Source organism: Pinus tabuliformis, chromosome 1_2 (assembly GCF_031772625.1).
Source record: "Pinus tabuliformis cultivar Carrire ecotype Pingquan chromosome 1_2, CPIR1, whole genome shotgun sequence".
NCBI classification, from domain to species: domain Eukaryota; kingdom Viridiplantae; phylum Streptophyta; class Pinopsida; order Pinales; family Pinaceae; genus Pinus; species Pinus tabuliformis.
Genome location: NC_142298.1, coordinates 1,053,075,638 through 1,053,103,460, shown reverse-complemented (window position 1 = coordinate 1,053,103,460; position 27,823 = coordinate 1,053,075,638). Strand labels below are relative to the sequence as shown.

At 37.4% G+C, this 27,823-nt stretch overlaps 2 protein-coding genes and 1 pseudogene across 10 annotated transcripts; all 3 read right to left on the bottom strand.

Moving 5' to 3' along the window:
- Window positions 1–4,088: 4,088 nt before the first annotated feature.
- Window positions 4,089–5,836, bottom strand: LOC149209752 (putative clathrin assembly protein At2g25430 pseudogene; annotated as a pseudogene).
- Window positions 5,837–5,962: 126 nt separating this feature from the next.
- LOC149209751 (putative clathrin assembly protein At2g25430) lies at window positions 5,963–9,894 on the bottom strand. 5 transcript variants are annotated; one of them, XM_089396495.1, is made up of 4 exons: window positions 9,331–9,894; window positions 9,035–9,205; window positions 8,685–8,866; window positions 5,963–6,412 (listed from the first exon to the last, which is right to left on the bottom strand). In XM_089396495.1, the coding sequence occupies exons 1-3, from the start codon at window positions 9,564–9,566 to the stop codon at window positions 8,839–8,841; spliced, it is 435 nt and encodes a 144-aa protein (XP_089252621.1). In that variant the 5' UTR covers window positions 9,567–9,894; the 3' UTR covers window positions 5,963–6,412; window positions 8,685–8,838. The 5 variants fall into 5 exon arrangements, with proteins under 5 accessions (XP_089252621.1, XP_089252618.1, XP_089252617.1 ...); XM_089396492.1 differs by lacking the exon at window positions 5,963–6,412 and adding an exon at window positions 6,419–8,233 and having other exon boundaries at window positions 9,331–9,876; XM_089396493.1 differs by lacking the exon at window positions 5,963–6,412 and adding an exon at window positions 7,678–8,233.
- A 568-nt stretch (window positions 9,895–10,462) lies between these two features.
- On the bottom strand, window positions 10,463–13,783 carry LOC149209750 (putative clathrin assembly protein At2g25430). Of its 5 annotated transcripts, none has more exons than XM_089396490.1 (5): window positions 13,410–13,783; window positions 11,422–13,071; window positions 11,090–11,162; window positions 10,905–10,990; window positions 10,463–10,753 (listed from the first exon to the last, which is right to left on the bottom strand). In XM_089396490.1, the coding sequence occupies exons 2-5, from the start codon at window positions 11,506–11,508 to the stop codon at window positions 10,748–10,750; spliced, it is 252 nt and encodes an 83-aa protein (XP_089252616.1). In that variant the 5' UTR covers window positions 11,509–13,071; window positions 13,410–13,783; the 3' UTR covers window positions 10,463–10,747. The 5 variants fall into 5 exon arrangements, with proteins under 5 accessions (XP_089252616.1, XP_089252614.1, XP_089252612.1 ...); XM_089396488.1 differs by having other exon boundaries at window positions 11,090–11,186; window positions 13,410–13,782; XM_089396486.1 differs by lacking the exons at window positions 10,463–10,753; window positions 10,905–10,990; window positions 11,090–11,162 and having other exon boundaries at window positions 11,434–13,167; window positions 13,410–13,723.
- Window positions 13,784–27,823: the final 14,040 nt, after the last annotated feature.

Here is a 27,823-nt window from a genome sequence, read left to right as displayed (position 1 = left end):
CTACAAACTAGACTCCTCAACTCAAAAAAATTTCTACTAAATGGAAGAGGTGTACTCTAAACCCTAGGGGGTTGCTTCCTTTCTCTAAATGAGAAAAAAATACTAATAAAATATAGGCATAGGGATGAACAATAACAATAAAGAAAACCCTTCTCGACACATAGATAGAACCCTCAGAATTTTTTTTGAAAACTATTGAAATATGGAAAAAAAATGAGGGAGCTTCATTTTCTACATATTTCCTACACAATAGCGTAGGTTCCACCTAGATTTTAACATTGGCCAGTGTAGATAATGCTCCAAAATGTGCACTATCTCCCCAAAGTTCTTGTTGTATAAATTTGTTGTAGATGGTGTCGTCTCCTACATGGCTGGTATTTGTGACTTGCAAAAAAAAAATTGAAACCCATATTTGTTGTAGACAGTGTCGTCTCCTGCACTACTAGTACCTGTGACATGAAAAAAATAAATGGAAACCCATAAGTACCAAGATTTTTCCAATAAAGTAATAATCCAAAAATAGAAATAAAAAGTGAGAGAAAAATTTTGAAAAAATGTTGAAACAATAGTCACCATGGTTCTGAATTTTTAGACCAGTGGAGTGGCCATTTGTTAGTATCCATGTTTTTGAAAGGTGTACTAAAACCCCTCACTTTACTTAATAGTGACAAATAACCCTAACAAAAAAAAACATAAGTGAAAAAGTTGTTAACGCTCTTCGAATAAACAAAACACCCATTACAAAACCGTACAAAGAACAATTATACAAAATAGAAAAGTAGACAACAAAAAATAACAAAGTGTAAACCCAATGGACATAAAAGATTTTATTATTAAAAATAAAGTTGATTACACCTGGTGAGGAGAATATGTAGACTTGGATTTACAGAATCCCCCTCTGTGGGATGGGCCTTTGCTACCATGCACTTTAGCTTCAACTCTCTCTCTCTTAATGGATGTAGTGGGAAAAAAGGAAATGGTGATGGCTTGAACTCAAAAGTTGGAGCTCAAATGTCACAAGATGATAATGAGGACGATGAAGTGTTCATATGTCGAATGAAAAGAAAACCTCTCTATTTGTAATAAAATATTAAGATAGATCTAGATCTAGAAAAATAATAATAATAAATTATTAGACCAAATCAAGGTCTTGTCGTTAAGAATATTTTATTATACTTTAGAGAGGGAAAGTTGATTTGAAATGATCAAATATATTTATTTAGTAAACTCAAAAAATAATTATTTATTGAGTTAATTAAGTAAAATGGTTAAAGTAATTAATACATAAAAATGATTTATTAACTACTTTTGAAGGGATAGAGTCAAAATAAAATAGAAATAATTATTAAAAAATGATTTAATAATTATCTCACAAGAGAAATGGGGGGTGAATACAAAATAATAAATAATTCTTTATTTAATTATTCTTGAGTGGTTGAATAAAAAATGGTTAGAAATAATCATTAAATAATGACTTAATAGCTATCTCAAGAGAATAATAAATAAACTAGCATTTGCATCAGATGTTGCAAAGGAAACGCCGTAAGGCATAAATTTAAATGGTCATTGAAAAGAAGATAAAGCATAGATAAAGCATAGATTTATCCCATGAATTAACTGTGAGCTTCCCCAGGCACTAAAAGTTGTAGGGAGGACAAAGGCAGGGTGTATTGATCCACTACAGTGGAAATGGACCGCTCAGAGACTGCGAAATGACCATAGCCTCGATGCTTGTCTAAGCTTGAGTTACGATGCACTAGGTAAGGAGACTATTCATTTGCAATTATTCTTTCTATGCATGGCTGCAACATTTGCAGAACACCAAATTATTCATGCCAACCATGTGATTCCATTGTGGGTGGGAGAAGGGTTGTTGGCAAGAAAAGATCGCCATCAACTTAGCTACAACCCATCCGCACTGGGAGGGGTTTATCTCAACCTTTTGGCAGATCGTTGTTTGATTGACAGGTATTTGAAAAAGAGGAAATGGGTGAGTAGCCACAGGTTGGAAAACAACGCAGCTACTCCCTTTTGAGTTTTTGGTGTGTTCACATGGATGTCAATGTGTGCTTTTATGCGATTGAGGAGGATACTAGATCTTGATCATCACAACTCTAAAAATATGGTGAAGCAAAGTTGTCAATATGGTCAATGGAATTTTTAATATCAACGTTCTTTGTCACATGGTAACTGGTATTGTAGGCTTATTTCGCGCTCTGCTTTGGACATTCTTTTCTGTCTACTATATTTTTCCCTGGCTTGGGTTAGCCATTTCTCTTTGCTCTGATTTTTTTTATTTTTTTGAGGGTTTGCTCTGTTCTTCTTTGCCATTTCTCTTCCTTTATGCAAAGTAATTCCATGCATCTCAAATTAAATTTGAATCTCATATAGGACCTTTTCCTTCATTATTCATCTTTGCCATTTCTTTCATGAGAAGAATATACTTCATTTTTGCAGCATAGATGGTTGCAAGTCTATCATACTCGGTAAGTTCACATCATATAGAAACCATGGCACTCACTACAGCAGTATAGAAATGAGCAACAACACAAGTTCATTTTGACAAATCAATTGATCTGTCATACAAAGGCCGCAGAGATGGAAAAAGAATGTGTCAACAAAAGATAATGTGGCACAGAGTTGTATCCTTTCCAAATTCTACTCTAACAAATCACCACATCATGACAAACAAATGTTAAGTTACTGCCCGTAGTTGGAACAATGATAAAGCAAATATATAAATATATAATAAAAACTGCATACTATTACTTGAACAGTAGATATACATACAACAGCTAGCAAACTGTAAAGGTTTTCCAAGGACAAAAACTATCCTCTATCAAAGGGATAGTATCTGGGAACAGAACGAAGTGACAAAAAAATTCATTAGAACCACATGTTTTACTACAATCCTGAAATAAATTACTAGAATCCTGAACTAAAGAATACAATGTCACAATTTTTCTTGCATACTGTAATGCTCTCAGATAGTTAGTCTAGAAAACGACATAACATAGATAAGAATCAATTTTCAATACCTCTGGAAGATGCCCTTGAAGCATGGGAAGATTGCATAGGACCTGTCATCGGTGGGGCTTGTGAGTCTGCAACCCAACTCGGCGATGTTCCAGAGACAGGTATTTGAAAAAGAGGAAATGGGCGAGTAGCCACAGGTTGGAAAACAACGCAACTACTCCCTTTTGAGTTTTTGGTGTGTTTACATGGATGTCAGAGTATGTGTGTTTTTATGCGATAGAGGAGGATACTAGATCTTGATCATCACCTGTTGCAAACAACTCTAAAAATATGGTGAAGCAAAGTTGTCCATATGGTCAATGGAATTTTTAATTCTTTAATATCAGCGTTCTCCGTCACATGGTAACTGGTATTGTAGACTTATTTTGCACTCTTCTTTGGACATTCTTTTTCTGTCAACTATATTTTTTCCTGGCTTGGGTTAGTCATTACTCTTTGCTCTGATTTTTTTATTTTTTTTTAGGGTTTGCTCTGTTCTTCTCTACCATTTCTCTTCCCTTATGCAAATTAATTCCATGCATCTCAAATTAAATTTGAATCTTATATAGGACCTTTTCCTTCATTATTCATCTTTGCCATTTCTTTCACGATTGAGATATGACTGAGTGAATGAGAAATTTGCAGTGCTGAAACAAGAAAAATGGGTCAACCATAGAGTGGGTAATCATCATGATTTGCAATGGGTACCCCACAATTCTTCTATCAGGTGTGTATCTCAATCACAAATCCCTTCCTCTTCTGCAATGCTATTTTGCTAGAAACGAAACAATCTTGCATACAGATCACAGACTTTTCCAGCTCCTGAACCCTCAGTTCAAACTTTAACAGCAAGTCCATCTGCAGTGCAAAGCTTATTTGTAGGAGTTCCACCTTGTGATTTAATACAAGAAGTCTACCAACAATAAAGCAGTTGGATTTCTCGGCAGACCACCAGTCCAGGTTCTTGGCGTTTTAGGTGTTCAATATGCTACTTATGATTTCTTGAAAGTGCACTACTAAATTTATCCAGATTGAAGGCGTTGCTATAATTAAGGGTTGATTTCTGCCAAATAAGCAGCTTGTCCTTCTATGTAGACCATGGTGGTAGTTATCTAGGCTGTACATGTTTTCAGAAATGAAGAATATACTTCATTTTTGCAGCATAGATGGTTGCAAGTCTATCATAATCGGTAAGTTCACATCATATAGCAACCATGGAACTCACTACAACAGTGTAGAAATGAGCAACAACACGAGTTCATTTTGACAAATCAACTGATCTTTCATCGAGATACAGGGCATATGTGCGTACAAATGCGGAATAGTCCCAAGCATTTGAGTGTGAATCATCTCTAAAATCAGACAGATTGAGCAGGCGTGCACCACGCCTCATTCCCTGAAGAACTTCCCGCTCAAAACTTGGATCACCGTCCTGAAATAGCCTATGAATGAGCATCAGCGCCTTCATTGCCACTATCCAATTGTGCGTTTTGCTGATCCTCTTGGACAGACTGTGGACACAAGCACTAACATAACCCCTGGAATAAGAGGTGAGGTGAAAAATTTCATACACATATTTTTCATCTATAGGTACTTCATCATGACTTGTTGCCATTACAATGGCAGCATCCAGATCCGGCGCATTGTTGCTTGCAACCTTTGCTATACTAATACTCGTCTGGTCCTTCACAGCACCAAGAGCTTTCCTTAGCTTACTTGGAGCCATTCGCAAATCTCAAAAAGCACAATTAACCTTAACAAAGGTTTGATCTCAAAAAAGGCAATTCAAGCTCTAAAAAAACCAAATTTCTACCAACGGGACCTAATCTCCCTACTGCACTTTTCACGGTCTAAATTCCCCAAATAATGACAAAATGTATGGCTAATGGCAAACTTGCCGATTTCACCGCCCTGGAACACCACCAGCCAAATCTCTCCACGAGAAGCGATGCCGGGGACCTCAAAGACACGGATTAAACCCTGTTATAAAAGCAACCGACGTCAAAGGCCACAAATTACCGGCGAATATCCTCCACAGCTGGGGTTTCAGCTCAATTAGGTATATCAATTGCAAAATTTCAAAAAAATCCAAACGTACGTAACCCAAATAACAGCTAAATCAGAGAAGATATCCAAAACATATGAAAAAGATGACAATATCCTCGCTTGAAATTAAAGCAAACAAAATCTTTGCAAGATTTAAAAAATGCAACAAAATCGATGATCAAAAAGCAGAACACGGATCTCCAATAAAAAAGATAAAATTTCACTAAATAATCCTATACATCGCACATCTATAAATACAAGAGTACAGCTTCCATCTCGAAAATGAAGATCGAATCGCCGGATCTAAGATTTGAGCAAAATTTTCCTCCAAAACATAAATCAAGCCACCTGTCTTTCAAAAACTTTACAGAATCTCTCAAAAATACCTGGACAGCGGCCGATATAAATGGATCCTTTGACGCCGGTTCGAATCCTCCTCTCGCCAATCTCCAGCAAAGCTATAAACCATTGAGAAAATCCTCTTCTTCAAATATGAATCCATGTTATATTGTCGTAGAGGAAGAACTTTGATTGAACATTTTAAAAGCCATGGACGGAGACGGCCGACCTACAGAGCACAAAATCCATCCATCTTACCAATGAAAAATGCTTGGATCCACTACCGCGACAAATTTGCTGGAATTTGATGGATTTTGGAATGCAAAATAAAATTTGATGATTTTTGGAATCCTCTTCTGCATTATTTCATAGTCTGAGATTGACGGTGAGCTCCTACTTGAAGATGCCCTTGAAGCATGGGCAGATTGCATAGGCCCTGTCATCGGCAGGGCTTGTGAGTTTGCAACCCAACTTGGCGGCGTTCCAGAGATAGGTATTTGAAAAAGAAGAAATGGGAAGTGCTTTCCTCGGTGCTGGAAGTCCTTGAATTGCAGAACAACCCCAGGACCTGCAGGCAGGAAAAGAAACAGAGAATTACCAGATTCCATGCATCTCAAATTAAATTTGAATCTTATATAGGACCTTTTCCTTCATTATTCATCTTTGCCATTTCTTTCACGATTGAGATATGACTGAGTGAATGAGAAATTTGCAGTGCTGAAACAGGAAAAATGGGTCAACCATAGAGTGGGTAATCATCATCATTTGGAGTGGGTACCCCACAATTCTGCTATCAGGTGTGTATCTCAATCGCAAATCCCTTCCTCTTCTGCAATGCTATTTTGCTGGAAACGAAACAATCTTGCATACAGATCACAGACTTTTCCAGCTCCTGAACCCTCAGTTAAACCATTGAGAAAATCCTCTTCTTCAAATATGAATCCACATTATATTGTCGTAGAGGAAGAACTTTGATTGAACATTTTAAAAGCCATGGACGGAGACGGCCGACCTACAGAGCACAAAATCCATCCATCTTACCAATGAAAAATGCTTGGATCTACTACCGCGACAAATTTGCTGGAATTTGATGGATTTTGGAATGCAAAATAAAATTTGATGATTTTTGGAATCCTCTTCTGCATTATTTCATAGTCTGAGATTGACGGTGAGCTCCTACTTGAAGATGCCCCTGAAGCATGGGCAGATTGCATAGGCCCTGTCATCGGCAGGGCTTGTGAGTTTGCAACCCAACTCGGCGGCGTTCCAGAGACAGGTATTTGAAAAAGAAGAAATGGGAAACGCTTTCCTCGGTGCTGGAAGTCCTTGAATTGCAAAACAACCCCAGGACCTGCAGGCAGGAAAAGAAACAGAGAATTACCAGATTCCATGCATCTCAAATTAAATTTGAATCTTATATAGGACCTTTTCCTTCATTATTCATCTTTGCCATTTCTTTCACGATTGAGATATGACTGAGTGAATGAGAAATTTGCAGTGCTGAAACAAGAAAAATGGGTCAACCATAGAGTTGGTAATCATCATCATTTGGAGTGGGTACCCCACAATTCTGCTATCAGGTGTGTATCTCAATCGCAAATCCCTTCCTCTTCTGCAATGCTATTTTGCTAGAAACGAAACAATCTTGCATACAGATCACAGACTTTTCCAGCTCCTGAACCCTCAGTTCAAACTTTAACAGCAAGTCCATCTGCAGTGCAAAGCTTATTTGTAGGAGTTCCACCTTGTGATTTAATACAAGAAGTCTACCAACAATAAAGCAGTTGGATTTCTCGGCAGACCACCAGTCCAGGTTCTTGGCGTTTTAGGTGTTCAATATGCTACTTATGATTTCTTGAAAGTGCACTACCTAATTTATCCAGATTGAAGGCGTTGCTATAATTAAGGGTTGATTTCTGCCAAATAAGCAGCTTGTCCTTCTATGTAGACCATGGTGGTAGTTATGTAGGCTGTACATGTTTTCATAAATGAAGAATATACTTCATTTTTGCAGCATAGATGGTTGCAAGTCTATCATAATCGGTAAGTTCACATCATATAGCAACCATGGCACTCACTACAGCAGTGTAGAAATGAGCAACAACACGAGTTCATTTTGACAAATCAACTGATCTTTCATCGAGATACAGGGCATATGTGCGTACAAATGCGGAATAGTCCCAAGCATTTGAGTGTGAATCATCTCTAAAATCAGACAGATTGAGCAGGCGTGCACCACGCCTCATTCCCTGAAGAACTTCCCGCTCAAAACTTGGATCACCGTCCTGAAATAGCCTATGAATGAGCATCAGCGCCTTCATTGCCACTATCCAATTGTGTGTTTTGTTGATCCTCTTGGACAGACTGTGGACACAAGCACTAACATAACCCCTGGAATAAGAGGTGAGGTGCAAAATTTCATACACATATTTTTCATCTATAGGTACTTCATCATGACTTGTTGCCTTTACAATGGCAACATCTAGATCCGGCGCATTGTTGCTTGCAACCTTTGCTATACTAATACTCGTCTGGTCCTTCACAGCACCGAGAGCTTTCCTTAGCTTACTTGGAGCCATTCGCAAATCTCAAAAAGCACAATTAACCTTAACAAAGGTTTGATCTCAAAAAAGGCAATTCAAGCTCTGAAAAAACCAAATTTCTACCAACGGGACCTAATCTCCCTACTGCACTTTTCACGGTCTAAATTCCCCAAATAATGACAAAATGTATGGCTAACGGCAAACTTGCCGATTTCACCGCCCTGGAACACCACCAGCCAAATCTCTCCACGAGAAGCGATGCCGGGGACCTCAAAGACACGGATTAAACCCTGTTATAAAAGTAGCCGATGTCAATGGCCACAAATTACCGGCGAATATCCTCCACAGCTGGGGTTTCAGCTCAATTAGGTATATCAATTGCAAAATTTCAAAAAAATCCAAACCTACGTAACCCAAATAACAGCTAAATCAAAGAAGATATCCAAAACATATGAGAAAGATGACAATATCCTCGCTTGAAATTAAAGCAAACAAAATCTCTGCAAGATTTTAAAAATGCAACAAAATCCATTATCAAAAAGCAGAACACGGATCTCCAATAAAAAAGATAAAATTTCACTAAATAATCCTATACATCGCACATCTATAAATACAAGAGTACAGCTTCCATCTTGAAATGAAGATCGAATCGCCGGATCTAAGATTTGAGCAAAATTTTCCTCCAAAACATAAATCAGGCCACCTGACTTTCAAAAACTTTACAGAATCTCTCAAAAATACCTGGACAGCGGCCGATATAAATGGATCCTTTGACGCCGGTTCGAATCCTCCTCTCGCCAATCTCCAGCAAAGCTATAAACCATTGAGAAAATCCTCTTCTTCAAATATGAATCCACATTATATTGTCGTAGAGGAAGAACTTTGATTGAACATTTTAAAAGCCATGGACGGAGACGGCCGACCTACAGAGCACAAAATCCATCCATCTTACCAATGAAAAATGCTTGGATCCACTACCGCGACAAATTTGCTGGAAATTGATGGATTTTGGAATGCAAAATAAAATTTGATGATTTTTGGAATCCTCTTCTGCATTATTTCATAGTCTGAGATTGACGGTGAGCTCCTACTTGAAGATGCCCCTGAAGCATGGGCAGATTGCATAGGCCCTGTCATCGGCAGGGCTTGTGAGTTTGCAACCCAACTCGGCGGTGTTCCAGAGACAGGTATTTGAAAAAGAAGAAATGGGAAGTGCTTTCCTCGGTGCTGGAAGTCCTTGAATTGCAGAACAACCCCAGGACCTGCAGGCAGGAAAAGAAACAGAGAATTACCAGATTAAAGAAAACAAGAAAACAAAAGAATGTTCAGATACCTAATGTGTAAATCGCTACAAGACGGCTAACCCATCAACAAAAATTAAGCTTACTTGCACCCTGTGAAACTGGATTCTGGATGGTATTCGGTAGCAGTAGTTGGCAGTAGCAGTGGATAGGCAAGACGCATAGACCGGTTCACTGCAACGTCGTGGCCAAGAGGCAATAACTGCCACCCAAGAGGCAACCCTAGCTGAGTTAGGGTTTTGCAGAGCGTTTTCACAGAGCATGGCATCGAACACCCTAGATGAGTTAGGGTTTTGCAGAGCTTTTTCACAGAGCTTGGCATCGAACAACTGAGTTATTTCTGTTAATGAAAAGGCTTAGGGTTAGATGCACCCAGCGGAGCCACCGAACCGAGAACCGAGTTGTTACAGGTAATGAACAGTCTCAGGGTTAGATGCACCTAGTGGAGCCACTGAACCGATTTAATTGCCTTGATAGCATCTAACGGTGGAAAAACATTTAATCGTCTAACAACGCATCTAATGGTCAAGATTATGACAGAAAGGCAATTGGGGAGGTTGATTTCAGAGGGGAACGCCTTACGGCGTAAAAATAAATAAATAATAACCACCATACAATAAATCAATAATAGTTCACTACATTTGTCATAATTCCCGGTAAAATATCACATTATTCTTATAAAATAAAATAAACATGTAAATTAATAATTAAATACTTTTAAACAAATATCGATCGCATTTAATTTATTGATAATCATTATCATTAAATACGGCTTCCTCATTGCATTTATAATTTCCATCTACCATAAATCTGGCCATGAACTTTTGATTCGTTGATAACTTTAATTTGTAATGAAAATTGGACTGTTAGCACTAATATTGTGTGGTGGGAGGACCGAAACCCGAGTGGGACTATTCACATTAACATTGGTTTGCGAATAAGGGTTTAATTGTTATCATTGACATTAAACACCAATGTATATTTTCAATGGGTAGGTTTAGTTACCAGGTAGTTTTCCCATCCATGGAATTTGAAATGGGGATAAGTTCAAGTACGGTATATAAATTGCATTTCAAAATTTATAAAAGTTATGGTTGGGGCTCATCCTGAATAGTTTTGAGGCCTTTCCTCTTTCATTTATATATATATAATTGATTGACAAACGGACAAACACTTTTGAGACATGAGGCGTTGTTTTGATCCCTAACAGAAACAACAGAACGAACAATATGCCAGCATCTTTATTTTTCCCGAAAAAGGTGAACATCATGGGTTTGTCGGAGCCATGACGGTACAAAGAACAAACTACAAAGTTCTGTGGAGCCATGACTGTACAAAGAACAAACTATAAATCTTGCAACAGCGGTTTTTTAATAAAAAGAATACTTCGGATTGCTTTATTGAAATACTCAGTGTGAAGGAGAGGATTTCTCATTCCACACGTATGAAAACTATGCCCATTTGCCAGAACCATACGCCAATTTCCTGTCTCCTTATCCGTTTCTAGAACTGTGAAACGCACATTTGCATAATATTAGCGAAAAATTTCAATGTCACAGACGAAATGAGATTTCTATTTCATATTAGGCAATTATCTATTTATTTAAATGAGCAGTGGGTTTCGAAGTGATAAGGACATATTTTAATTGGTAGAACTTGCCTGTTTAGCAGGCATGGGATTTGTTTTTGTCACAACTCTTTTATCCAGGATTGGAGTGTTTACAGCATGATGGTGATGACGATGTCCTGCACACAATGTATTAAATAAATGTATTAGAAATGAAGAAACCCATATTGCAAATCATTTGATTAAGATATTGATAATACCTCAAACCAAATCCCTACCCTTTGTGAGCGGTGTTTGCAACAGAAAGAAGCACGATCCAATGACAAAGTAACAGAGCAGCAGCACTAAACCCTTCATGTAGTTTGAAGTTCCATCCTGTACAAAAATCAATTACATGATACAAATAAAAGCAGAGTGGACATGTATTTAAATGCTATAACAAAAAATAAACATACAGCTATCTTAACCTTTGGATTCTTTACAAATCAGGGGGTTATGATGAATCTAATGAGTCTAGATTTGTCTATTATCACCTACGACAAATGATGAATGAAATAAGTTTCTGGATATCATAACATTGCAATAGGGGGCCAGAGTCCAAAGTTCAAACCTGTAAGATACATGCTGTTATTAGTACAGTGGCAAATAGAGCAACAGTCTCCAGGATATGAAAATCCAAGTCCATGGGTTTTCCCATAATCCATGCATCTCAAATTAAATTTGAATCTTATATAGGACCTTTTCCTTCATTATTCATCTTTGCCATTTCTTTCACGATTGAGATATGACTGAGTGAATGAGAAATTTGCAGTGCTGAAACAAGAAAAATGGGTCAACCATAGAGTGGGTAATCATCATCATTTGGAGTGGGTACCCCACAATTCTGCTATCAGGTGTGTATCTCAATCGCAAATCCCTTCCTCTTCTGCAATGCTATTTTGCTGGAAACGAAACAATCTTGCATACAGATCACAGACTTTTCCAGCTCCTGAACCCTCAGTTCAAACTTTAACAGCAAGTCCATCTGCAGTGCAAAGCTTATTTGTAGGAGTTCCACCTTGTGATTTAATACAAGAAGTCTACCAACAATAAAGCAGTTGGATTACTCGGCAGACCACCAGTCCAGGTTCTTGGCGTTTTAGGTGTTCAATATGCTACTTATGATTTCTTGAAAGTGCACTACCTAATTTATCCAGATTGAAGGCGTTGCTATAATTAAGGGTTGATTTCTTCCAAATAAGCAGCTTGTCCTTCTATGTAGACCATGGTGGTAGTTATCTAGGCTGTACATGTTTTCAGAAATGAAGAATATACTTCATTTTTGCAGCATAGATGGTTGCAAGTCTATCATAATCGGTAAGTTCACATCATATAGCAACCATGGCACTCACTACAGCAGTGTAGAAATGAGCAACAACACGAGTTCATTTTGACAAATCAACTGATCTTTCATCGAGATACAGGGCATATGTGCGTACAAATGCGGAATAGTCCCAAGCATTTGAGTGTGAATCATCTCTAAAATCAGACAGATTGAGCAGGCGTGCACCACGCCTCATTCCCTGAAGAACTTCCCGCTCAAAACTTGGATCACCGTCCTGAAATAGCCTATGAATGAGCATCAGCGCCTTCATTGCCACTATCCAATTGTGTGTTTTGCTGATCCTCTTGGACAGACTGTGGACACAAGCACTAACATAACCCCTGGAATAAGAGGTGAGGTGCAAAATTTCATACACATATTTTTCATCTATAGGTACTTCATCATGACTTGTTGCCTTTACAATGGCAACATCCAGATCCGGCGCATTGTTGCTTGCAACCTTTGCTATACTAATACTCGTCTGGTCCTTCACAGCACCGAGAGCTTTCCTTACCTTACTTGGAGCCATTCGCAAATCTCAAAAAACACAATTAACCTTAACAAAGGTTTGATCTCAAAAAAGGCAATTCAAGCTCTGAAAAAACCAAATTTCTACCAACGGGACCTAATCTCCCTACTGCACTTTTCACGGTCTAAATTCCCCAAATAATGACAAAATGTATGGCTAACGGCAAACTTGCCGATTTCACCGCCCTGGAACACCACCAGCCAAATCTCTCCACGAGAAGCGATGCCGGGGACCTCAAAGACACGGATTAAACCCTGTTATAAAAGCAGCCGACGTCAAAGGCCACAAATTACCGGCGAATATCCTCCACAGCTGGGGTTTCAGCTCAATTAGGTATATCAATTGCAAAATTTCAAAAAAATCCAAACCTACGTAACCCAAATAACAGCTAAATCAGAGAAGATATCCAAAACATATGAGAAAGATGACAATATCCTCGCTTGAAATTAAAGCAAACAAAATCTCTGCAAGATTTTAAAAATGCAACAAAATCCATTATCAAAAAGCAGAACACGGATCTCCAATAAAAAAGATAAAATTTCACTAAATAATCCTATACATCGCACATCTATAAATACAAGAGTACAGCTTCCATCTCGAAAATGAAGATCGAATCGCCGGATCTAAGATTTGAGCAAAATTTTCCTCCAAAACATAAATCAGGCCACCTGACTTTCAAAAACTTTACAGAATCTCTCAAAAATACCTGGACAGCGGCCGATATAAATGGATCCTTTGACGCCGGTTCGAATCCTCCTCTCGCCAATCTCCAGCAAAGCTATAAACCATTGAGAAAATCCTCTTCTTCAAATATGAATCCACATTATATTGTCGTAGAGGAAGAACTTTGATTGAACATTTTAAAAGCCATGGACGGAGACGGCCGACCTACAGAGCACAAAATCCATCCATCTTACCAATGAAAAATGCTTGGATCCACTACCGCGACAAATTTGCTGGAAACCCAGTGGAGCCACTGAATCGATTTAATTGCCTTGATAGCATCTAACGGTGGAAAAACATTTAATCGTCTAACAACGCATCTAATGGTCAAGATTATGACAGAAAGGCAATTGGGGAGGTTGATTTCAGAGGGGAACGCCTTACGGCGTAATAATGATTTATTTAATTATTCTCATAGGTTTTTTTTTATTCTAATAAAGAATAATTTAGGGAAATGGTTCATTAAATTAATTCTTAAGGTGAAAGTGGGTTTTAATGTGTAAAAAACCATACTACATCGTGTATTTCAATTAACCCAATAGGAAATGGCCAGGTGATCAGTTTTTGGATGATAACAGAAAACTTGCATTTTGATTTTTATCAAAAAATACCTTCAAATCATATGGTAACTCAGATCATTGTACATGTGTAGCATAGTCAAGAATTTTGGAATTCCTTCATACAAATTTTGTGAAATCACTATCTTGCATTCAATCCACAGAGAGTAACTTGAACTTCTTTAATTTAGATCCATCATTTTAAGCCTCAGAGATGTGAACTCATACTTCCATAGGGATTTCAAAGAAAACTTCAAGTATAGATGCGGACAAGATGTGATCTTCCACCTTCTAACCTTTCAATGATATCATGTTGGAAAATCAAGGAAATTGTAGATTAAGGTTGATTCTCCTTACTTGATAATTACTTGTGAGATTTGTTGGCCTTTTATTACTTTATTATTTATTCTTCATCAAGAAATTACGAAAACATAAAATGCATGAAGATCACAAGAACACAAGATATAGGCTCTAAGCTAGGGAAAATTAATTGGGGAAAACTCGAACAATCCTCTTCTTATAGAAGCAGGTCAAATGAGATATCCAAGACCAAGACCAAGACCAAGACCAATACCATGACAAATACCTCCATAAGATCCCCAAGTCAACCCTCCATCTTGTCCTCTAGATGTCATGATTATGTCCAATAGAGAATCATCAAAAACCTAGAAAACAAGTCTTCATTTATGTTAGTAATGCTCCACATATGTATCTTCAGTATCCCTCAAGAAACCCCCATCATTCCTTCTTCGTAAGCCCTTAGAAATGCACATCTTCTTTATAATTTTAACTTCAAGAAAACTCGGATTTTTTTCAAAACTTCTAATCTCATAACCTCGCATCCATTTTAGAACTTATAATCTTAGGAAGCTTGCATCCTCTTTAGGTATTTTTCCTTGGGAACCTTGCATTTTTTACCACAAAAAACATGCTTTTCTATCACAGAGATTGTCAGAGAAGATCCATGAACTTCACTTTCCAAAATGAAGGAGAACATGTGCCAATATATAGTTTTTCGTCATTTTGAAGGGCAACATCTATTGAATAGGCCGACTTGACGATCTAGAGGGCCGAATTGGTCTTATGGAGGTAAATTTGACTCCATTTAAGTTAAAAAAAAATTCTTTTCCTTTTTCTTATAAAGAGTCCAAATGGACTTTGACTCAAATTTAATTCTTTAACTCTACAAAACCTAGAAGCATGAACGTGCTTGACTAAAGAAATAATAATAATATAAATTTATTTTTCTTCTATTTTCTCTTGATACAAGTACAAATTATGAAGATTGAACCCAGTTACGTTTCCAATTCTCCTAGTCTAGCTAGAGTTAATAGTAATGAATCTTTTAAGAGATGTGGTCAAAGAACTAGATAATATCCAGAGGAGATCAATTAATTGATGGTAAAACATGAATAGAGGGCTCAATTCCATAGATATTGTAAAGATTACCATCAAAATATGGAGTGGTTTTTATAACAAATCTAGACCTCAATATTTTCAACCATGATATTTGGTCCTTCTTTGGGATAAGAGGCATGAAAGGCCTGATAAGCATATGAAGTTTGATAGTTTGTGTCTCGATCCTTTATCTTCGATGACATTAATGTCAATAATTATTTCCTTTTATCCAACCTAGATGGAAAACAACAATAATTACAGGTGAATGAGCAACATCTCAAACATTTTATATCATGAGGGTAAACTCAAGTTGTGTACCGAAGTAAGGTAGAATTTCTCATTTTGTTAAGTTTTATTTTCTTTCCATGGTCCATCCCTTTGTGTCTTTCCAATAAGTCCACAACTATATGGATTTTTTCCCTAATAAATAGGAAAAGGCTACATGTCCCAAGTTGTAAGGCTCTAGTTTGGTTTGGTTTCCCCCAAGGACTTTGGCTCTCCTTCACCTCATAGGTAGGTTATGTCTCCAAGTTGAAACCTAATGTTGTGTTGGGTATGTAGTATATTATTTGCATGACTATTCTCACGTGTTGGACATTCCATCGAGCATAGTGAGGGGCTCACAAAGGGGGTGGTATCCCCCAGGGGTATTGTAGAGAGGGAGAAGCCTCCCCTGCTCTACTCGAGGGGTTTGTATGGGGACAAAATCCCCCCTACACATAGGTTTGGGGGCATCACCCATGAAATTAATTTTTTGGCTGGTATTTTGTGTTAATCTTTTAGTGGTTTTTGATACATAATTTTTCTAAAAGTAGTTTTGTGGTGCATGGTGGTTTTTTCCATGACTTTCTAGTTTTAGTTAAGGAACTACGATTATATTATAATCCAAGGAAAATGGATTGGAAGTTCACGAATATCTCTCTCTCTCTCTCTCTCTCTCTATATATATATATATATATATATATATATATATATAGACACACACACACACACACACACACACATATATATATAGAGAGAGAGTATTATAACATTGTATGTAAGAATATATATTGCAAAATCTTGTTGATTTTATATTTTGGGTTTCCAAGATAAAATCTCAATGTTAATGTGTGTGTTTTATACTACATATTTTCTATTTTATTAAGAATATATTTGTAGCAATTAATTGTATAGGGTTAAAACCAACATTTGGTATCAGAGCAATTTTGGCTTCAAGGGGATGCTTTTGTGGTTAAAGGGTTTGGCTCAGGCCTATGATAGGCCCTATTATAATGGGAGAACTATGGGAGTGATTCTTATGATGAAAATAAATGGAGAGAAGTGTAAATATAGAAATTGAGATATTCAATGGGTAGAGGTTTGAGTTGTGGAAGCTCAAAATAGAAGATTTGTTGGTGGGTAGAGGTCAAAGGAATTTTGTGGATATCAACAGAAGAATGGGCCAAGTTGGATCAAAAGGAAAATAGAATAATATGATTGTGTCTCTAAGATTTAGTATTTTTGAATGTTTAAAAGGAAGCCATAACAAAATATTTATGGAATAAGTTAGGGGCTTTGTATTAGTCTAATTCCCTAGTAACCAAATTGTTCTTGTGGAAAAATATGTATAACTTGAGGGTGAAGGATGGAGACCTGGTAAGAGAGAACCTATATCCCTTCAATATTATGGTAAGTCGACTATTGTCTATTGATATCAAGATTTCAGATGAAGATAAGTGCATAAGTTTGTTATATTCTCTACCAGACTTGTGGGATAGTCTAGTTGTTTCCATAGGTAGTATTGCAACTAATCAAGTTTTTATGAAATGGTCTCATCCTTGTTATTAGAGGAGATGAGATGGAAAAACATGGAAAGCTAGAGAAAATATTCCTTATTTGTAAGAGGATGCTCCCAAAATAAGAATAAAAATAATTCCTCAAGTGGGAGATCTAAATCTAGAGGAAGATACAAATCTCCAGGAAAGTGCGTAAATGTATATGGGAGATGTGGATAATAAGGACATTACAAGAAAGAATGTACATCTAAAATTGCTAAGAAAGGGAAGGGATTTGAGGATGCTTCGTTTTTAGATGAAAAAACCTCCTCGAGTGAAGTAGGGGATGTGTACTGGGTTTCTTCAAGTACACATGTAGATCATGAGGCATGATTAGTAAACTTAAGTGCATCTTTTCATATGAATCCTCATAGGGGATGTATCAATAGCTGAAATCATAGGACAATGAAAAGTCGAGTTTAAGATAATGGAAGAAGGATTAAAATATTCCTTTTTGTTTCACACATCCTGGGATTAGCCATAAATTTGATTTTTTTAAGAAAGATAAGTGATGCAAGTGTAAAAATAGTGTTTGGAGATGGTACCTACAAGATATTCGATGTGGTATTACTGAGGGGATTTCAAATTGGAACTCTATATATGTTGTTGGGAAGCACTATTAGTGATCGGTGCAACAATTCCATTGTTCCTAAGAGTGAGTAGAAGAAGGAAAAACTCCTTCATACTTTGGAGAAAATACTATGTTGTGGCATCGAAGATTAAGGCATATTGGAGAGAAGGGCCTTTGAGTCATTAGGGGAATTTTAATGTAAAAAATGGGCATCAAAACAAAAAATGTACTAACAAAAGTAACCTTAAAAGATCCAATAGGATTCAAGATGGTGATTTCATCCTCAGGAGAAACTATTTCGGAGGGAAAAAGAAGAAAACCAATTTTTTCAATTGTATTTTTGGCTTATCTCCTTATAGGTTCACTAAAATTTAAAAAGTAGTCAACCATTGGATGCAGAATTAAATTTCACATCCAATAAGTACCCAATCTAGATACTTTTGAGTGTTCTACATCAAAAAAGATGAAAATGCATGGAGAAAACATGTTGAACACATTTTTTTTCATGTATTTTCAATTTATTTCAATGTGGACCTACTCATAAGTATGTAAAGTGGGTACTCATTGGATGTATACTTTAATTCAACATATCAAAGCGTATACTCTTGACATTTGAGTGAACCTCTAGGGAGATAAGCGAAAACTACAGTAGAAAAAGTAGTTTCCTTTCTTTTTCTTTTAAAATTCATAGGTCTTCTTTTATCATTTTAACTATTATTTTATTATTTTCCTTAGTCGGCCCATTTTAAACCTCAAAATTCTCCCAATGACTACATAGTAATTGCATCATAGAAGGTATGTCAAATCACTCTTTATATTTTGAATTTTGTGAACATTGTTTATTTGGGAAGCAAAACCAAGTGATATTCTCCTCTGGTTCTACAATATTAGATAGAATATTACAATTGGTGCACATTAATATGTTTGGACATTTTTTGGTTCCACCACTACGTAGATGTGAAAAATGTCTCATTTATATATGACTTATAGAGGAATGCATGGATTTATTTCCTTCAAAAGAAATATGAAGTATTTGACAAATTCAAAGAGTTTAATGATCTTGTTTCAAATCAGACAAAATAAAATAAATTTTTCAAGGAGATAATAGTGGAGACTTCTATGGTAATGAATTCAAAGAATTATGTAAGAAGTGTGGTATATAAAGGTAGAATATTAATCCATACACACCTTAACAAAATAGAGTTGCAGAAAAGATGAATGGGGTGCTAAAGGAGAAAGCAAGGAGTATGCACCATGGTGTTGAGTTAGGACAAGAATTCTAGGAAGAGGCATTAGGAATTACATGTTATTTTTGTAACAGCCTTGGTTAAAAATCCATGTAAAAAAGATAAGACCAAGGTCATGGGACATGTATTCCAAGCTGAATGGTGGGAAAAACATCCTATTGGGTTTTCATTTAGTTTATTATGGCTAAGGAAATTGGCAAAGGCAATGGAAAAGGCTTTGAAAAGGAAAAGAGGTATTAATTGGAATTTTATTTATGAAAATAATGGAAATTATGAGAAAATGAAGGTGAAAGGTCACAGGTTGCATGTGAGGAGTAAATTGAAGGGAAAAAATGGAAAATGAAGAAAATAGAGGCCTCATTCGTAAAAAGGCTTCTCAGGATCAGTTGGTAGCTTTTTGACAGGTATTGGTGGAGCTCTCTTCTATTCTCTCTATCTCTCTCATACTCTTGGACATAAAGAGTTTCTTGGAGCACTCTTGGAGGAGTGTGGCATACTTGGTATTTGGAGCAAGAAAGTAAGGGAAGGAAGGAAAATATAAGAGGACAACGGGATCAACAACTACAATTGGATTTATTTGCAGGTATCAAGTTGCATGTATGGTTTCCTTGTTAGTTTTGGCATGCATGACCCATGAATGTGGTTTATTGGTTATGAGTTGTCATTGGAATGGAAGATTTCCTGGATTGACAGTGGTTTTTCCTAGCCTTTCCATTTCCTGGATATCCATGGTGTTGTGGGAGTCTTTCCCCTTTTTTTATGGTTGGTTCTCATGTTCCTTTGGCTATGGGTTGAGTTATTAGTTCATGGAGCCTTGGATGGAAAAACTCTTTGGAGCCCTATAATAGCTTGGGTAGAGTTATTAGTCCTAGAGCCTTGGTTGGAGAAATGATTTGGAGCCCTTGGTGGGTTTAGTTACTAGTCTTAGAGCCTTGGTTGGACAAACACTCTAGAGCTCGACAATAGTTGTGGGTTGAGTTATTATTCCAGGAGCCTTGGTTGGAACACACGCTCTAGAGCCTTCGAAAAGTTGGGTAGAGACCAATCTGGTGATGGTTAGTGATGTCTGTCCATGAGGTGGAATCACTAGTTGAGGGTTGAGGTGGTTTGGCCTCTGGAAGTCCTGGTTTGGTTTTGATGGATATGTTCTATGAGATACCACATTCATGCTTGGAATATGGAAACATGGTGCTTAGATGAAGAGAGATTTGATTCGTCCAACCTTTGGTCGGGTGGAACGTGGAAGTCCCAAACTTGGTTATCCTTTACATTCATTATTAATAGGTCCTTATACTTGGTATTCTATGGGTAAATATACTTGTTTATATGTGGTTTATATGGTTTTTATATCCTTGATATTTCGGTTGATTATATGTTGGTTATGAGTGAGCTTTATGATAATGATAATGCATGGCTCTCATCATGAATTGATTAATCAATGAATGTGAAATGAATATGTGGATTAATAGATGGTAATGCAGTTATTGTGATGAGGCAAAAATGATTCTTAGGGATTCTCAGATAAGTATGAGACCCCTATGCTCAGATCTGTTGTTGATACCTGTAGATTTCATATTTGTGATATGTTTGATGAAATTACTGTCATGGTTGGGCTTGGTTAGGTCAAGTCCTTGATGAAATATTATGTTAGAGACTTTGTATTGGTGTCATTTATTGTCTTCAAAAGTCTCTTCAAGTTCCGAGCAGTGGTTTGGAGACTAACCCTGAAAAAGTGGCTTAGATCTCGTAGTATCTAGGACAAAACCGACTGAAAAAAGATTGCAGTATCTCCCTTACAGGAATTGTGGTAGCGACTGGAGGGTCCCAGTCGCATGCATGCCCATGTCATGTGTGCAAATGGGGTTTTAGTTCACTAAAAGGCTAGGTTGACTAGGGGGTTGGGCACTTGGAGTGGTGGATTAGCTCCTGGGGGTCCTATAGCACCCAAGGGAGGTCTATAAAGTGTTGATTCGTCAGTTCCACTTCCTTAACTACAATTAGGGAGTTGAATTATATCATAGTAACTTTTCGTGACATATTTACCACGGTGGACTGGTAAGCTTCAGTAAGTGTGGGAGGAGGATGTTACAGAGTGGTATCAGAGCGGGTTTTGTTCTCTTTGGGTGGTGTTTGGTTTCAATTCTCTTTGCATGATATTTGATGCCATAGAGTGGTATCAAATCATGGTTCACCCCTTGGACAGGATAGGTGGAATGTGTTTGTCATGCATGCATGTAGGTTGTATATGTGCTTGTTATGTGTGCATGGTGATGGTCATTGTTACAATTGTGTTTCCATGTAGGAGTTCATGATGTTGTTGTTGGGATGTGTTTGTCCTGAATGCATGTCGGTTGTATATGCATTTATTATGCATGTCAGTGTCTATACATTGTTATGCATGCATTGTTATGGCTATATTTATGCATGTATAGTAGGTCAAACATGCATTGTGAGGTCAATGTATGTAGTTTAGGTCATCATGATGCTATTGGTATGTTATGTTTCTAATGTGTTGATCCAAATTGGATCCTAGAACACTCTCTAAGTTTTCATGAGCTCTTAAAATTATGCCAAAGGCTACAAATCTTGTGAAGATCAAGCTTATCAAAGGTGTCCTTGTAATAGTTGCAATTTGTTATCAGCATAGACCAACAAGGACCGTCAGTCAAGCGCACAGACCATTGGCCCATGGTAATGTGCGCTATCACAAATTAGCAAATCTAGAGGCCATTTCGAGAAACGGGGGTCGTTTCTGATATGCGATTAGTGACAAGTCGCTAATCGCATATCGCAGGGCAAACCCCTCAAAGAAGGAAAGGCCGCAAGCACCTGGACCCGAAAAATCATAAAATGCAATGGATATCATTTTGATTCCATCAGAAGCGGGGTCCCACAAAAACCGACAGGATATCGAAAGGGCTTCGAGTGGTAAGCGGTTTCAACCGAGTCCCGCTCGATGCCATACAATGGTTTCCACATGTCTGGTAGAAGAGAGAGAAAACCACTCACATCAGATGGATAAACATCATGTTACTTATCCGCCCGATATGGATGATGACCATAGGATTTGGAGGCTCTAGATCAACAACAGAGATGCGTTCCAATGGATGACCGGATTTGATGAGGTTAACAGGCAGATTTGTATAAGATTTGAAGTCCGATATGGATGATGCGTTGACAGAAGGTCATGTTTTGTGGGCATTCTTGGAGTTAACGGAAAAAAATGATTATTTCAAACATGTCCAAGAGAACCGACACTCATCCATTATGAAATAGGTGGCCACCTCCCTGTGAGGCATTATACAGTGACTGATTACGCAGGATAGAGGGATTCAAACGGACAGAGGCAGGGGAACTGGAAAGCTGGGAAGTGGAAACGAATAGTTAGAAAGAAGATTGGCTTTAAAGCCACAAGCTGACAGAGAAAGCAACAAGCAGGTGAAGTAGAAAGCTAAGAGCAGAGAGCAGAGAGAAGAAGCCGAGCTGACCTACAGAAGCAAAGGTAGCATCGAGCCAGAGTTAAGACAGAGATAGAGAGAGTCAGAGAGTTTGTGTGCTCCAGAGAAGGCTTGAGAGGTTCAAGTGCACTCCTCTGTAATGCCTGTCATGTATGAGTCTCAGATTGGGCTCATACTACTGTGACCAATAGAGGTCGAGAGTCATTAAGGAGAGTTTGTGTACTCCAGAGACTTGGGGGATCCAAGTACACTCTTGCTGATTTGTATCTTTTGTGTGAGACTCAAATTGAGCTCACTGTTGTAAAAAATCTGGTTTGAAAACATAATAGAGAGGCCACCACTAAAGGCTAGACCAGGAGACGTAGCCTAGGAGTATTGGGTGAACTCCTTATTAAACTTCTTGTGTTTATATTTTTTCCTGTTATGTTTTCTTTAACTACTTCATTTGCTATGTATTTCACAATCTTATTGATCTGTTGCATAAAATAGCATAGGCATATCCATGCACATGAGCATGTAATACCTTATTGTTTGTCTTAGATCAATTTCATATCAAGTGGTATCAGAGCTCTAGGTTACTAAGGTTAGACAAGCTTGTGCTGGATTTTTGTTGAATGCTAACTAGGACAAAGCTTAAATTAGGAGAAGGAGAGCTGGTTGAAGCTAACCCATAAATTGGAAGAGTCTATCCTAAGAGGAAAATGTCAGAAGAAAGTCCCTTGGAATCAGACTCCCAGTTCATGGAGAGTTTCATGACCATGAGAGCCATGGTAGAAGAAATGTATATAGAATTTAAGAGAGGTAGAGGTGAAGAGTCGTCAACCTCCAAACAAGATAAAGGAGTAGAAGAACCTCCTCTAGTTGCCCACCCAAAAGGAAAAGGAAAAGAAGAGAATCCCTCTCCACCATCTCCCCCATCATCACCTTCATCATCATCTTCTTCACATAAAGAAAGCCCTAGAAAGAAAAAGAAGAAACCTTCTTTGATTAAATTAGATGTGAAGTTTGATTTGCCAGTTTATGACGAAGAATTGAATGTAGAAAAGATAGATAACTGGATTAGACAGATTGATGTATATTGCAGAGTGCAAAACATCGATTCAGAAAGGAGAAAGATTTAGCTGGATAGCCTACGCCTTGGAGGCACTGCCCTAGTATGGTGGGAAGGCAGAACACAAGCTGATTTGAAGAAGCATGGTAAAATTCTTTCTACCTAGAATGAATTTGTTTCTGCCATTAAAAAAAAATTCTATCCACTAGCTTATATGCAGCAAGCTATGATGAGTTGGAAAACTCTTCGCCAATTAAAATGGCAAAGTGTACAAAGTTACACCCAATAATTTAGAAAAAGAGCTTTGATTCTAGGAATTTCGTTAGACTCACCTGAAACTCTGCTGAAGTATATAGGTGGTCTACACAGCTATTTGAAACACACCATTCTCATGTTTAATCCTACTAGCATAGATGAGGTATCTGTTTAGGCTACACATCTAGAGGCTAGAGGCAAGAATGTGCACCCAGAATTTTGGAGATCATCAAAACCCACTGCAAGCAAGAACAAGGAAAAGAGAAAGCAGAAATGGAAAGAGAGGAAGACAAATGTTATACAAAAGACCAAACCTTCATGCAATCACTGCAAGAAGGATGGGCATGATGATGAACACTACTGGATTCTGCATCCGAAGCTAAGGCCCAAGAAGTACGATGGCAAAGAGAAGAAGATTTCTGCAGCTATTCAGAAAGATTTTGGGTCAGACTTAGGGGATGAAACAAAAATCACAACCACAGGTATAAATGGTAAAAATTCTGAAGCATCTATTATTAATTCTGCACAATCTACTGATAATGAAGAAAATGAGAGGAAAAGACACGAGATTTTTCATATTAGAGTTATTTCCAAGCATCAAAAGATTGATACTTTGTTTGATAGTGGCTCACAAGTAAACTTAATTTCTGAAGAAATTGTAAAGAAGCTGGGATTACTAACCACACCTCACAAGAAGCCATATCCATTGGGTTGGTTATGTGATAAAGCAAAGCTACAAGTGACTAGACAATGTAAACTTAGGTTTTCTTTTGGGTCAACATTTGTAGATGAGGTTGAGTTAGATATAGTTCCCTTGGATATATGTGGAATTGTTTTAGGAAGTCCTTACTTGTACGATAGGAAATCCATTTTCTATAGAGCTGAAAACAAGTATCAACTCGTTAAAGATGGAATTGAATATATTGTAAGAGCTCATAAACTCAAGAATAATTATACTCTCATAAACTCAGGGCAGATGAAAAGAATTGTAAATTCATGCAAACATTTTTTACTGATGGTTGTAAAGGAAAATAAACCTGATAAAACCAATGTATTTGAAGGCTATAATGCTAAACAGCAAGCTGATTTAGAAAAGGTTGTTTCAAAATATGATATGCTATTTCAAGAACCTAAAGGTCTGCCACCCAAAAAGGAAATAGTACATGATATTAATTTGCAGCAAGATGCTCCATTGCCTAACATCGGAATGTACAGGTTGTCTGCTTTAAAGAATGCAGAAATCAAGAAGCAGGTACAAGAGCTGCTCGAGAAAGGGTTCATAAGACCTAGCACATCACCATGTGGGTCTCCAATTGTCTTGGTGAGAAAGAAAGATAGCTCATGGAGAATGTGCGTTGATTACCGAGCACTGAATAAGATAACGATAAAAAATCGTTATCCCCTTCCTCGCATAGATGATCTATTAGATTAGTTGAAAGAAGATGTTTACTTTTCCAAGTTGGACTTGCATAGTGGGTACCATCAGGTTAGAGTTGCAGAGCAAGATGCATGGAAGACTGCTTTCAAAACAATGCAGGGATTGTATGAGTGGTTAGTTATGCCTTTTGGCTTAACTAATACTCCTGCTACTTTCATGAGAGTAATGAATGCTGTACTTAGGCCTTTTATTGATGATTTTGTCATTGTATATCTAGATGACATTCTTATATTTAGTAAAACATGGGAAGAACATTTGAAGCATGTAAGCAGACTTTAGATGTTTTGAAAAGAGAAAATATTTATGTTAAGCTATCAAAATGTGAATTTGGCAAAACATATTTGACTTATTTGGGTCATATTGTAGGGGGTGGTGAATTGAAGATAGATCCCTCTAAGGGTGCAGTCATTGTAAACTAGCCTAAACCCAAATCTGCTACAGAAGTTAGAAGCTTCCTAGGAGCAACACAATATTGGAGAAAATTTATTTCTAACTTTTCCTTGATTGCAGCTCCCTTACATGCTTTAACAGGATTGAGCAAGGTGTTTTAGTGGGGAGGCAAATAGCAAAAAGCCTTCGACACCTTAAAATAAAAGATTAGTACAACACCATTACTAGCACTGCCCGATCTTCAAAGACCCTTTGAGATTGAAACAGATGCCAGTGACTATGCCATGGGAGCAGTGTTGATGCAGCACGGTAAACCCATATGTTATCATTCTAAGAAATTTAATTCTGCAGTAGTTAATTATCCCACATATGATAAAGAATTGTATGCATTAGTACAGAGTGTGAAAAAGTGGAAACATTATCTAATGGGCAAACAGACAGTTATACATACTGATCATCAACCACTTCAATATTTACACTCACAAACTAAGTTGCAACAATCAAGACACTATAGGTGGATGGGTTTACTACAATAGTTTCATCTAGTCATCAGATATAAGAAGGGCATACACAATAAAGTTGTAGATATGTTGTCCAGACCAATCATAAATATATCTACTATACTTAAGCATAATTCAGTATTGCATGAAAGCTACATTGAACAGTATGCTCAAGATATAGATTTTAAAGATGTATATGCAACTTTAAGTCATGGAAAACAAGTAGAAGAATTGGATTATCATGTTAAGGAACAACTCTTATATCATTTTGGAAAGTTATGCATTCCTCAAACTGAAAGAGTAAAGATAATTCGAGAAGCACACACTTCTATGATATCAGGTCATTTTGGTGTAAGTAAAACATTTGCACAACTGCAAAGATTTTGTTATTGGCCAAAAATGAATGAAACAATTTCTAGATATGTAAGAGGGTGTACCATGTGTTCTAAAAGCAAGCTCAATAATAGAAAACTAGGCTTGTACACTCCACTACCAGTTCCTTCTCATCCTTGGGAAAGTGTTTCCATGGACTTTGTTGGGGGACTGCCTAAATCTAGAAAAGGTCATGACTATTTATATGTTATTGTGGATAGGTTCAGCAAAATGTGTATTTTAATAACCTGTAACAAACAGATTACAGCTGAACAAACAACAAAGTTGTTCTTTCAGCATGTATGGGTTCATTTTGGATTACTCACTTCTATTGTATCTAATTGAGATTCCCAGTTTGTTGGGAAATTTTGGTCAAGTCTGTGGGAATTGATGGACACCAGACTGAAGAAGAGCACAACCTTTCATCCACAAACAGATGGCCAAACAGAGGTGGTCAACCAAAAAATGATCCAATTTCTCAAAGGCTATTGCAGCAAGCATCCCAAGCTTTGGGATGAACATCTGTGTTATGTGCAACATGCTTACAACCGGGCTAAAAATTCTTCTACATAGAGATCTCCTTTTGAGACTTGTTTTGGTTTCACACCAAGGTCTCCCTTGGATTTTGTCTTTGGTAAAGACATAGCAGTTGAAGGACACAATGATGTGGACAAGGCAACCAAGTTCATTGAACAAATCCAAGAGATTCACCAAGCAATACAGGAACAGCTGGAAAGGAGCCAAGCCAAGTACAAGGCAAGGCATGATAAGCATCGGATTGAGCATAGTTTCCAAGTTGGTGATCAAGTCTGGTTGTATATCAAGAAAGACAGAATGCAAGGTGAAGGTAAGACACTGAAGCCAATAAGGTATGGACCTTTCAAGATACTTGAGAAAATCGGTGAAAATGCCTTTCGCCTTAATTTGCTAGCTTTCATGCACATCTATTTAGTAGTTAATGCAGAAAGCTTGAGATTGTTTGAACCTTCATTAATTGAAGATCCCGAATAGTAGAGTCAATTGCCTTCTACTGATGATCTGTTGCTTGAATATCTTAATGAATTGCAGGAAGATACAGTTCTAGACAAGAAGGTGAGAATTATGCGCAGAGGGGATGTTGAGTACCTCAGGATTGGACTCAAAGGTTCAAAACCAAGCAGTGCAAGATGGATAGAAATTGGGCAAGCTAGGAATCTATATCCTCACTTGATTATTGCTTAAAAACCAACTTTTGGTGGTCCAAAAGCTTTTTCAGTGGGAAGGCGGTGATCCAAATTGGATCCTAGAACACTCTCTAAGTTTTATGAACTCTTAAAATTATGCCAAAGGCTACAAATCTTGTG

Coding starts and splice junctions, on each gene's coding strand:
- LOC149209751 (XM_089396492.1), bottom strand. CDS start 7,979: ATGGCTCCAAGTAAGCTAAGGAAAGCTCTCGGTGCTGTGAAGGACCAG.
- LOC149209750 (XM_089396486.1), bottom strand. CDS start 12,703: ATGGCTCCAAGTAAGGTAAGGAAAGCTCTCGGTGCTGTGAAGGACCAG.